The 14,162-nt window shown below is 33.0% G+C and overlaps 1 protein-coding gene across 1 annotated transcript in view; it reads right to left on the bottom strand.

Moving 5' to 3' along the window:
• Positions 1 to 11: 11 nt before the first annotated feature.
• The window catches only part of LOC116769200 (homeotic protein ultrabithorax), a 71,135-nt gene continuing 56,984 nt past the window's right edge, over positions 12 to 14,162 (bottom strand). Inside the window, exon 2 of the mRNA XM_032660231.2 lies at positions 12 to 1,152. Within this exon, the coding sequence (XP_032516122.2) occupies positions 851 to 1,152 (302 nt within the window). The 3' untranslated portion in view covers positions 12 to 850. The remainder of the gene's footprint in view (positions 1,153 to 14,162) is intronic.

Raw genomic sequence — 14,162 nt, 5'->3', positions numbered from 1 at the left:
CCCTTCCCCCCTCTGCCTTCCGACTTGCCCCGCATCCCTCCTGCACTCCCTTAATACTTTTCTTCTCATTCACCGGCGCCAGCGCAAACGCAAACCGCTCACTTCAATTAACATAGACATAACGCTAACTATTTACATCGCTACTAACTATTATAATACCTACTTATATTTATGGCAATTTGTTAAACTTCACCAACTATTAAAACTGCAGGAACACGACCACGTTTACACTATACTTATGCGAGAGTATTGAAGGTATTGAGGCGCGGTTTTTTTGTTTTACGCTAGTCCAATTTATAAAAAAATTCTGATAAACGATTTATATTATGACTGTTTGCTTAGTTTTAAATGTATGAGACCGAGTCTCTGGTAGGCAAATAGAATTTGTACAATGTATTGTATATAGTCTTTTCCGCCACTGACACTGACAGGGAGCGCTACCGGCTAAGACAGCACATCATGAAAAACGAACTACACCTACAATATGTTACACGGAAGAGATTTCTAAAAATTGCACTGGTTTTCAAACGCGAACATTTACGAGAAAGCGCGAATTAAAATATATGTAAAAATTCAATAAATCAACAAAAAACAAAACCCGAAACACAAAATAATACGACCCGTTTCTATTCTAACATTAAAAAGTTTATTGTTCCATTCCTTAGAAAACATGAGTCTAATTCAATAATATAATTAATTAAAAAAAAACAACCACAACAACCGAACAACACTTAAATAACGAAAAATAATTACAAACAATTTACAAAACACAAAGCTAAATTGTTCGGCGGACTGCGATCGTATCACTGTTAGATATTGCGCAGGCGCATGTCTAGTGCTATATTCTAGTCTAGTGCTCAGGATGGCCCTGAGCGGCTGCCGCGGCCGCTGCCGCCGCCGCTGCTGCCTTCTGAGCTTGCGCCTGTTTCTCTTGCTCATTTAATTCCTTTATTGCTTGTATCTCTTTCTTTAATTTCATCCTCCGGTTTTGGAACCAAATTTTAATCTGTCGTTCCGTTAGGCAGAGGGCGTGTGCCATTTCAATGCGTCTCCTTCGTGTGAGGTAGTGGTTTGTATGGAACTCTTTCTCTAACTCTAGCGTTTGATATCTAGTGTAGGTTTGTCTTCCTCGTCTTCTCAGGCCGTTTGCTCCTGAAACAGAAGAAAAACTCAATTTAGTAAGTATCACTTCAGTTTGGTGAAAGATCGTTGCCCTTAATAGACATAAGGCGTTATTTTCAAGTGGCCATTTTATCTTAATAGAGTGAATGAAACCTAGTGTTCGATCGTTGAAAGGAGACAGTTGTCTTACACAGCTTAGTTTAAATGACTTTACAATCGATTGTGGCGACAGCTTCATTTCGTTCAACTGTCAATTTTGAGAAATATGGCGGCGATATACTTGGATATAGGAACCGAAGGGAATTATTAAGTATAAAGAAGATAGGTTATATAGAAAGGTTGTAAGTTTTTTGTTTATTAAAACTTGTTAATCAAACCAGTTGACCGGGAACAGGAACTTTTCATGCTTGTAATAAATGACATACAAGACCAAGTTTTTATGTATGTATATAATTAATGAACGTGAAATTTCGACCTTATTTAAAAATTTGAATTGGTTACCGAGAAATCGATACTTGATATAGCTGATATGCGGGGCCAATAGCCGCAAGTCGTGAAAATTCGATTACATGTCAGGGCTGCCAATTACGGAACATCTACCTTCAACGTTTAGCAATAATCAGTGGTTAAAGACCAGTTATGATTTTGAGCTATAAAGAAAATTTTGGTTTTTTTATAATGATGACAGCCCTGATTTCAATGCTGACCGTAATACAGTTATGTATTAAAAAGCTTCATTGCATGCGTCGAACTTTAATAAATGAGTTTACACTCACGCTGAGATCAATTTTATTTTACTTGGAAAGTTCTTTTGAACTCGCACAGCGAGTTATAAACCAATCAGGAGGGCTTTTAAAATATAATGATTTATATTTGGACCAACACCCATTGCAATACGGAAAATAAATTCAAAACCTTAATGGCATCTGATAAAAGAGTACTTAATATAGTAATTGAATGAAATATGCTCTGAAAGAATATGGCATAATTTTTTTTGTACGAATAAATGTGTTAGTATCAGCTTCTTAAAAGAGCTCTCTCTTATAACAGATTGCTTTTAAAATTGATACAAAAATAAAAGCATTTTGGAACGAGCCTGCAGAGCGCTTCTCACAATGTAAAAGGGTTGCCAACCGATTTAATGGCTTAATTATCTCAAGTACATCCATCGAACCAGCTTTTAAAGCCCCAGTGCATGTACGTCCTTATCTATTTTTTATTGAATAACAATTTAAGCGAGGTCTTAGAATTTATCAAATTAGATAAAGAATTAAGAATAAAGTCGTCAAAATTATTCTAGTGTTTTCCGAACTTAATTTTTAATTGCTTAACGAATTGCTATTAGACGTTAATTTTACTTACCATCTTAATTTAAGAGCAAAAGACTTAAGTGCAACCTTTTTAATAATTAGTGATATTCTACCGGAGTAGTGGTTAATTGAGTGACGCTAATTGCCTAAGCAGTAAAAGCCTCTGAGGGTCCATGGAAATACGAACCTTTTCTTCCTTTATACAGATCCCGTAAATAAGCCGATGAGTTTTCATAATATAAGTCTTCATTAACTTCAAAACAAGCAAAATATACACAAATTTTTAAGTTAATAATAAGTTTTAACAAAAGAGAATTTTGTCAATTAAAAAAAATCGTACGACATTATGGCATTTTTGCTTTGCATTTTTGAATAAAACAAAGTAAAAACGTTTCGAGAAAACTTTACAAAATTTCTTAACAATCTTACTAAAACGAAATCTTTTTCACCCACATGTATGTAATTAAGGCCGATGTTATTTCAGTGTCAATTTGCGCCTTGTAAATTTTTCTCAAAATCCGACGTATGCCACAACAGCAATAAAATTGACAGAAATGACTTCATTAAGGAGCGGGGTTCTAGCAAAAAGTTGCGTGAAACCTTAATAGGTATATAATGACAACGAATATTTCCGCAAGCCACAAATCTTGTTCATCATCTGTATATTGTGTTCCGGAGTCGATTTTCAAAGGGCATTTGCCTTTCGTAACTTGACTAAAAGCCGCTTTAAATGGCACACACAGTTGTAGATTTTTCATATTTTTTTTTTATGAGATCAGGTTACATGATAAGAAGAAGTAGCTAATAAAATAAGTTAAATATTTTAAAATTAACATAATGTCGAATAACTAAAATCGGAGCAAGTTGTTTCTCAGATTATCTTGGAACAAGTGTCAGGCACAACCGTTTTGCAACACGTGTCGCAAACAAAAGAAACTTGTCCAACTTCCCCCCTTCGCCCCTTAGCGACAAAAGGATTGTGCAAGTTATATTAGCCGTAAAGAATTTTGGACTAAGATCTATAGCCTGTAAACCGCCCGTAATTCTCAATGTTCCCGCAATGCTGAGGACATTCGCAACAACTGTTGTTTGCTCCAATGTTTTAATTGTTTCTAATTCGTAAAAGTTTTCGTTAATTTATGACTGTTGTGTTATTGAAAGCGGCCTTTTGTTTTTGAATGTTTTTTTAAATAACCGGCAAATGTGCGGGTACATTTGTTTACTAACGCGTAATAAGCTGTTAAGTAGTTGGGATCATGAAAAGCCTTGTTAAAAAATATTATTTGAAATACTAGTGCCACAAGAGTGCTTACAATAGTTCATAACAATATCTCAATAGAATGGGCACATTAAATTTGATCACATCGACTATTTGCCCACGCGCAAAATCATTGATAAAGTTATGTAAGGGGGATATTTGCCCGCCCAGTCTAATGAGACGAATTAAGATAAAACAGTGCGTCTGATTGTACAGAACATGCGCTTTCAGTTTATTAATGTATCTAGGGCTTGTACCTTCTGGATAAGCTGCGATAATCTCATGACTATAAATTGCCTAAAGTGGTAATTGCCTTCTTCATTGTTCGCTGGCTGAACCCGTTGAAATGTTTAAGATATTAGCTCAATAATAACAATAAATGCACATTATTGTTTATTATTGAAACAAAAATAATTATGTTACGAACCAAGCATAATATTCTAAGAAAGTCGCTCCTCAAAACACAGCATTACAAGCTGCAAATTTGACCGGTTTGATTAAAAAACACAACGTATAATATATTCAGGTTTCAGATTTCCTGAACAATAATGAGCAAATTGTTATTTCGAAGGTAGAATTATATAATTATATGAACAACGGGACGGTTATTGGGGTTATGTACGTAGTACGTATCTCACTGCGTACGGCTAACATGTGTCCGCTGCCAGCCTGGGTGGTCTGAAATAACTTCGACGATTACAAAGTACATAACGGCCATTTATATCCCGAGCCGCGCCTCTTCATCGGCATCTACATACGATTATACAGGTTGTGTATGACATTTCGCGGCTTCTGGGTATACAAATTTATAAATACGATATATAAAATTCATTTTGACATATAAAACGGGTAACATTTAAATAAAATACTATATGCAATTATCTCATAGATTACGTTATCGTGAATTTTATTGCGTTCGCAATTATATACGCATTCAATTTTCCATCACCCTATATATTCAAAGTAATTAATATTTAAATAAAAGCTCTCTTGAATTTACGGTCCTGATACGTGGTGTAATTAAAGAAGCATTTCGGTACCGTCAGAACAACTGCAATTTATTGTCCGCAAAATTTTAACACTATGTGCTATAAGACTTTAAATGGTTATGCATTGTTTCTTAATAATAATGTTTGTAACCTAGTCCTCGATTCAGGAAAATTATGAGGTAGTCAGTTCTAGAAAGTACATAAGTAAGTGCGTTTGTGACTAGCATTTAATTATAATAGTTTTACTACGGTACAACCTTCGTTCTATCTACTCAGAGGAGTTCCAATCCGTCCACTAGATGTGTATCGACTTAAGAAGCTGCTTGTTATCTCAAAAACACAATATGAATAATACATTAGGACTCCATGCAGCATACTCAGGCACTCTTAAATTGGCAAAGTATAATTGACTCAAAAGGATGAAATTGAAACGGTGAAATGTACTCGCATTAATGGCGAAGGTTCAGACTTTTTCTGCAATCAGTACTGATTGTGTAACGGTTCCAAATTTAAACTGGCTGTATTCGGATGCGTTTTTAGGCTGCGGTAAAAATCACAATATTAAATTACCTAAACTTTTTTGAAAAACGCTCACGATAAGTGAACCTATTGGAATAAACCAAATTTTAATTTATCGTGTTCGATATTGGAATAGAATTTAGCTTCCAAAACGAATAAAATATGAAAAAAATTATGAATCTACAAAACTTTTCTAATGCTGTTATAATCTATTAGTCACTAATAATAAAAGATATATAACTTTTAAAATTAAGTGTCAAGCGACATACTAACATTTTAAAGTTGTTGTAAGTAATTACATACATGTAATTTTTGCCGAGGAATTTACCAGATTTCTTTTACTACAAGGCACTATTAACCAATCTTTATATCGCTTCTTATGCAAGACATAGACTATAAAAGTTGACATTCTAAATGCAAATTACTGATTGTTAACCACGGTGATCATTTAACGTCTTTAATTTTATTACTAAAAATTGGCATCAAAATAAATTAAGAGACTCATTGCCCTTTATACGTATAGGAGAATTCAGTATGTAATGATATTATTTTTATCTTTTTAAAAGTGCACCCCAATATCAATAGCAATAGCAATATCTGAACCCTTTTGACATCGTTTTTCAGTTTATTGGTTCGATATTAGCCCATACATCAGGGCCGACTGCAATAAAAATTGGACGTCCCTTCCGGATTAGGTTAAACCTTGACGTATGTGGCATATGAAAGCCTCAGACTTTTTTCTTTTGTGGAGAGACAGTAGGGACTTTCCAAGTTATTTAAAAAACAATTCCATAGTAATTTTGCGGAGCTTATATCGTTATATTGCTAAGGGTGTCGAATACCTTCCAAAAACCTTTGTATGAGTACATAAATATGATGAATATATTCGTTACTCGCAATGAATGAGTCAATAAATCTATAACGCTTGCAGATATTTGATTTACGAGGTTATTCAACGTATAAATTCTATAATGCACGAATAACAGAAACTGACGTCTAAATTAATTTCAAAACTGAGGGGGCTGCGTTATTACACTGTTGAAGTACAATTAAAATCATTCAAGCAAATAATGTTAACAAAAAGCAAAATTGAAAATTCACTAACAAGATACAGCTGTTGCGATCTCTCAAACGAAGACCATTTTGAAAAACTCGTTAGGGTTTTCGAAAATAGAATATAAAATGTGTCACTCCTTCCCTAATAAATCAGTCGTGATTAACGTCCCGAGCTGTTCTTGTGACGGGGCAGTGCCTTATTGGGTGGCGCAGTCGCCATATTGCTCCGAGCTTGTAACTGTCAAACTTTGAAATATGGCTGCTTGCCTCGCTGCGTTCGGATTAGTCTTCGTCTTGTCTTAAAATAACAAGTTAAATGCAATACATAATGTTGCAGCGAAATCACAAAAGTAACAACACGAACGGTATTACTGTAATAAAAAAATATCGGGACGCCTTTTGTTGTAAAAATCCCTGACTTCACGGATATTTGATAAATTGATGTTTTGTTCTGAAGGTGTAAAATTAATGATATATATATTTTGATTCAAAGAAATAATCTTTTTTTGATTTATTTTGACTTGTGAAACTAAAAATTTGTATTCCTTCTTATTGTTAGTGATTTTAAATTTATTGATATCATAAATATGATATATAGGTACGTTAATAATTTTTATTATACATACATAACAGGTAAAACTTTACACCTTTTCCTAAATTACAAAATTCATATAATATTTATAAATTCGGTATGCGAGAACATATTTATTGATAGAATACAGTTACATTTACAATATGACTTCAATATAAGTTTCATTGTAAAACTAAGCGGAAATTCTTCACATGTTCCGTAAATCGCTAAACTTTATTGGCCCGGTAACAACTTTGATTGCAGACCGCAAAGTAGGCGGGCAGTCCTGATTCTACCTATATCCAGTACCCATCGGCAAAACAAATCATAAGCTGTCACGCGCGCCAATTTAATCCTTAAGTTAAGACATTAAGACTCATTATTTACCATAAACAGAATACTACGTGATGCGTTCGTACTACTAAAGTGTCCGATTAACTGAACCAACAATTTGCGATTTAACCAACATGGGTACCTACATGACAGGGAATCATAACATTCCGATAGCAATCTTACTAGATTTTATATTATTATAGTACGAGCAGCAGAAGCGTTTACTATTTGTTGTGATATATAAAGACTATAGGGGTAGTACTTCAGGTGTTTCAAATACTAGAGCAGATGTACACATATATTTTACTAAATGTATAAAACACTGAACAAAATTATTATGATCATACTTAAGGTTCATCTCTAATGAAATATGCTGTTATTACAGAAGTCGTTCTAGTACCGCCATCTTGTATGATAATACATGAGTAACATTTGTTTAACATTTTTTATAGACTACACGGATTATAAAGTGTCCAGTGGTAACCGACTAGTTCGTGACCATCCTTGCTAACCGTACGCTTCATCGAATATAATAAAATATCAGGGGAAATAATGCTAAGTCGCTTTGCATTGCACCGACCGATTATATTGATAGCCTTTATGAGATTGCTGCAAAAAGATTGTTGACACAAGTAAGTATAGGGTCTAGTCTTACTTAGTAGCAAATAACGTGCAATAATGTTCACTTTTATGAATGAAGTTATAAAATTATTTTGAGAGTTGTACTATATTTCACGGAATAAATCTAGGAGTGCGATATTAAGATTAAACCGTTTTAATCGATTACAAAAAAAAAAAATATCCAGAAATGACTAGGAATTTTTAAATACAAAAAAATATTCTCTAACACCTTTGGTACCATATTTTTTCAACTACGCTACCTTTTAGAGTTTGATAGTTCTTGAATCAGAAAAGGGAAAAATAAAAATGTTGGTAATTATCCATAAAATAAAAGATAGAAATGCGTATTAAAGTGATCAAGTGACTTGAAAGGAAAGATAAATTGCCATGCTCAAGTACGTAGTGGATAATACCCAGAAGCAAGTTTTGCCGTTGAATCCGGGATTGCGAAGAGATTTCGTCTGTATTCAAAGTTAACTTTTCAGTCTGGATATTAATTTAATTTTTATATAAAACTAATATTAAATCTCTTCGATTCCATGCTACTAAAGACAAATCGTGTCTGTACGTCTTATTGGAAGACAATCATAGTATTATATCAATAAGAACAAGTTCTTTTGATTCCTGATCCCGGAATCATCTGTCGTTAAAACAACCAATAAAATATTCCCCAAAACCTGTGTCAATAAAGATAAAGGGAAACTAATATAAACAGGAATAGATACGTGATAAGAAAACATTTATTCCCTATGTTTAATGCATGATTTGTCATAATTTTCCTGCCTCCCCCGTCCGTTGTTTTGTAGCGAGGAAATGGGCGGTTATGATTTATTGTCTATCTTATTTATCTCGGAAAAGAAAAAGTGTAATAGGGAGAAATTCGATGTTCTCCCAGGTTTATTTAGTAATATTATGTCGAGGTTATCACGACTGATTAATTAGTTATTTTATTAATCCTCTTAATAAGTATCGTCCCTAACAATTATACAAGGTACTTACAAAAGCTTAATAGTAGTATTATTATATTACATTGCAGAAAATACAATCGTCTCAAATACGATCGAATTGTAAAAAATACCACGTTGAATGTAAAATTGTAAACATTGCATTACTTTCGACCCTTTGTAGCAAGCGGCAATAAAGCCGCGAATCAAAAGTTTGAAATAAATCACAATATGGCGTCCAGTGCCCCGTGTTTGCACTCGCCCACATAATCCGTTCATACGGCGGTAAATCCATCCTGCACTGTCGCGTACGCTACTAAATCATCATAAGAGAATCCCGTTCTATATTTATACCGATACCAGCTATACATTTCTCTCAAACAGTTCCCTCTACAATATTGCCTAAACATACAAGAAAACGCTGTTACCGCACAATATGTTGAGAGAGCATCGCATTATCAAATTACTTATTCCAAGTCGAAGCGAATATATGTTTTTGTTAGACGGAATTCCCGAATCATTATCGGATAGTTCTGCTTTACACAATAGCAAAAAATGTTCGGTATATTCTGAATATTTTTGTTCGATTTCCACACGCGCCGTTACTGAAAAAGTTTGCATCGTAATGCAATCGCGCGGCATTAGTTTCGCAGTTTATCAGCGTTCACTGCAAAGCTTTGAGGGATTAATACGGCGGCGTTGTGCGGAACGGAATTGTATCTCCGAACTGAAATAAGGCTGCTTTGTTTGTTATATTATTTATATCCTGTACGTTGTTAATTTTCATTCCTTCTACTTCTTTATTTATTAAATCACCTGAAAAATTTATCTAAGGAAAACTAGTTTATGATAACTGATGCACAACATTTTGTTTGCAATTAAATCAGTCAGTAGTTGGAACTATAGCTAGCAAAAAAAAAAAAAAACTCAATGAAGCAATAAAAATATAGTGGCACAATATTTGTGTGGAACATTTTTTTTAAGTCCGGTGAGCTATTGCTGCAATTTGGCTTTTTCGCTCGATTTATGCGAATAACACCACTCCGCGGAAAGCGAGCAAACAAGCGGAATTTGTTGGCAAACAAAGCCATTTTTTTGTTTTGCAACTCTTTATATCAGTCAGATGTCAGTTGGATTGCGTTGTGGACTGATTTGTTTAGAGTTGTGTTCAGCTCTTAACATGATGCATGTAATGTTCCTATATCCACGATTGTTCTATGCTCGACAGCTTTCGTTTTATTTATGTTTTGAGCGTTTATATTTTTTTATATTAAATATGTTTAAATGTAAAAAATATAATAAAGAAAAAAAAATATTCAAAATGTTTATATTCATTACAAACGACTTCTTCGTTTTCTTGTACTTTGTATTTATACTGTAATTGTTGTTACAACCTATAGAACTTCTAATTTGTAAAATACATTTTGTTTTAAACTTGGTAAAACTATTAAAAGCCCTACAAAATTAAAAAAAGAATAAGATAATGTCTAATATTTTATTTAAATTATCTTTTCTATACGGAGTCTGCTTTGAGCCATAAATTACATAAATTGGTCATTTCGAGATAAAATTACCTATTACGTATGAAGTTGTATATGATAATTAGACGTCCAATTTTAATTAAGCAACCTGACCCAAGAGAGTCCAGTAGGTCGGCTTTAGGGCAACAAGGTTTTTTTAAAAATGCAAAGCTGTTAAAAAAGCTCGTTAACGAACCTCATATCCTTCTTAAAATTCAAACTTAACTAATATCACATTTCATGGCTTTTTTAACTAAATACTTCGTACGTAAAAACCCATAGAGGAAACTTATTCAATTAAGATTAACCTTAAACATTCGTCATATATGTATGTTTGTATCCCATTGTAGATCACAAGCAATAACTCGACATGGGTTGGTACTTATCTGGGCTACATTGGGCCAGGCAGAGATAAATGGCTGACTTGAAGACACTATTTCAAATTCAATGTCTACGATCCACTATGAAAGCCATATAGAAACGTGAACGTTTGTCTATATTCTTTTTATATTATTTACTAGTCAGCTATTGATTTGTTTTGCTGTTTAAATAACTAAAATTAGATATATATCTTTCATGAGATGAACATACTGGAAATTTTCTTATTTTTGTTGAGAATAAATTTACTTGAACATCATTTTTCATCATCATTTTGCTGTATCCATTTTAATGTTAGTGTGGTCGTAAAGTACTCCATACAGTTACATACAAATGTACCTATCTTGAATGCATCCACTTTAGTTAGAATACAAAACATGCCTTCCCACTACATCTTGCACTGTCGCAGTGTCTGTTTTGTTAACTATAGCCAGTTATATAGATCTTTGTATATCTTAAGACAATAACAATGCATATAAACTTTGCCGGTTTAATTTAGGTGGCCAGAATTAGTTTTGATAATGCCTGTAGATAAGTTACAAAATGATATACAAGTATCATATTTTGATGATTTTATATTAAGTAATTTTTAAGTATGTAATTAGGAAATTATTTGTACGTACATTTATAATATGTGATCAATTATCTGTAGGTACTTGTGTGGTTTATGTATAAAAGCTATTAAAAAATTAAAATATAGCAATAGTAAAGTTACAATTCGATATAGCGAGATGGATAATATCACGTATAGGTAAGTAGGCATTAAACTAAGGGGTTAAATTTAGCTGTTAATTTGTCACAGTGAATTAGCCGACGGGGTAAGTGATGGCCTTAGCATGTTGCACCCTGGCGCCAATATGCTCGTAAATGTCGTTGCACCACAATTTAATACGTAACTATGTAACTAGATACATATCAGTACGATCTATATTCTATTACACTAATTATTATTTAATACAATAGAAAATTGAGTCATATAATCAACGTTCAACAGATCGATTGATGATAAGTCTGCTTCGGACAAACCCTTTACATTTATATTAAATTTATTATATGCTAAAATTGAATCATTGTTAATATTATGTCGATTTTAATTCTCAGGATAAATCGATATATTAAAATCGATAGATAATATTAGTGCGCTTTCATGATTGTTATCACAGTTGTAACTGACAAAAGGCTGGTCTTAAACAATGTTTACGATACAAAATTTCGTTTAACAATAAATGTTTAATATTTAGAAAGCTTAAATTTTATAATGTAATATAAAAAAAAAACAAAGAGAAAGTCAAACTTTGACGCATGGGTTTACTTACGCATTAAAAAAGGGACTATTAAAGTTTTTGTACCTTTGTTTAAGATAAAGGTAGAAAGTTGCGCAACGGACGGTCAACTTTCTAAGATAGAATATTGCCTATTGTTCGAAATAAAACTGTATTTTGTGTAAGATATTTTAAGACGGCACAGCACGAAACGGTGGCCTTTTGTACAGTTAGTCTTGTTAAAGAGGTTGGTTGAATGTAATACCACAGTTAGCATCCGAGTGACGACTATTTGGATATTGAAATTAAGAAAACTTTCTAAATTTTATAACGTCGGTATATTGTTTATAAATTCAAGTTTTGTCGTGCCTGGGTGTGGCTAGACCGGCTTCAAACGAACAATGCTGGGGGAACTTTGTATGTATCACCATATTATCATACAAAACTAGTCGCATTGTCGACATTTTCACATTTATACACTAAATCGTTTCAAATAATATATCACACACTAATTAATAATTATGTACACGTTGAAACTTAAATTTTGTGGATCAAACTATAAACAAAGTACCTATATATATGTATGTATCTGTATATAGTCAATTTTATACCGTCAGTATTTATAATAGGTGTAAGGCGCTAAACGATCGTAAACAATGAGCTCGTGTAATGCAGACATTTACGATTGTCTAGTAACATGACAATACATCAACTATATCAAGCCTCATTGAACTAGTGCGCGGGGCATAAATCTGCGATTTGTACTGAAACATTAATGTATCCAATCGAATAGACAGATATTTTAAAATGTTTTGCTATAATATAATTTTTATTCTCTACCTATATCTATATACAGGTATTGAGTTAAGGCATAATGAGTACATATTTATTTTTTATCCACAATAATTTCTTTCTCACTTCATAAGTTAAGCCCGAACTTGAATATAGTTCCTTATACAGAATTTCCACCTAATAAAAGGCCACGTTACGTGTAGGGAACGACTCGCAATTACAAGGCATCCAGCATTACGAGAGCCACCCTTCCCCTCGTTTTTCAAAACGAATAGAACAAAAAGGGCCGGATCTATGAAAGTCTACAGATCATGTTGTTTTGGACAAATGCTTAAGTTTCACGTTGAACGTTAATTAGTGCGTGCCTCTCATTCCTAGTCGTGTTTGGATGTTCATTTATGAGGAATACTGTCTCAGGAAATAGGTAGCGTCAAACAGAACCTGATTTGACGAATGTGTGGAAACAACTTTCCTTACAAGAATGTACTAAAAAATTATTCACCATTTTAATTACAGAGACGTCAGCAGACTAAAAACAAAAACGAGTTATTCCTTATTTAAGAATAGAATCCGAGAGTATCTTTATGAATTTAAAAGTTATTTTATTTAAAATATAATTCTGCGACTCATTGAACGTCATTACGATGAGATAATTTGATGTAGAGATTAATGTGCGTGACAATTTATTGTCAATTATCGTAACCGACGTGGGATCAATTAACACAAAGACGCTATTGCAAATTACACTAACCAGATAGTGATATGCGCTCATGGGTGTTACGTAGATTACACCGTCTAGATTTAGATTTTATGCCCTCCGGTATAAGATAAGAACTAAATTAAAACATTCCAGGTGTAAAATTTTAAAAGTCTACTCAACCATACGCCGATACACAAATGTCATTGAACAGTGATCGTCGTGAAGACTTAAGAGCCCCTAAGGTTATAGTTTAAAGTTCGGATCGTGCGGCATGATTTCATTTAAATCTCATCTTTTTGGGAGCGAGTAATTTTTATTGCCATTGTTAAAATCAAAAAAATAATAAAAATAAAAATCCTTATAAATAACATATGGAAATGCTAAAAATTGGAATTATTGTTTCGATAATTAAGTTTTTTATATGCGTTGATGCACTTAATATTATATGTAATAGATAATATATAATAAATTCCTTTATATATTAAACACATTATTGCCAACAGTCGTAGCCGTGTAGCCGAGTAATCCATCCCAGTCGCCGAGGGCCATGCATTCAAGGAATTACAATGAATATTGGGTCTAAAAGTCATCAAAACGCTTTCAGTACTATTAAGTTTAAAAACATTTGACAAAATGTTATTAATAAAATATGGCACAACTTTAACTACGAATGAAGTATAACTACGAACTTGTAAAAATAGATTTGTAATTTTAAGAATATTACAAAAAAATATTGTTTTTGTAAGCTTACCGAGTTAGATATACCAAATAGTCATAAGGTGAGAAT

This window comes from Danaus plexippus, chromosome 5 (genome assembly GCF_018135715.1).
Source record: "Danaus plexippus chromosome 5, MEX_DaPlex, whole genome shotgun sequence".
Taxonomy (NCBI): domain Eukaryota; kingdom Metazoa; phylum Arthropoda; class Insecta; order Lepidoptera; family Nymphalidae; genus Danaus; species Danaus plexippus.
Note: the sequence above shows the minus strand (reverse complement) of the source record. Positions and strands in the feature narration are given on the sequence as shown.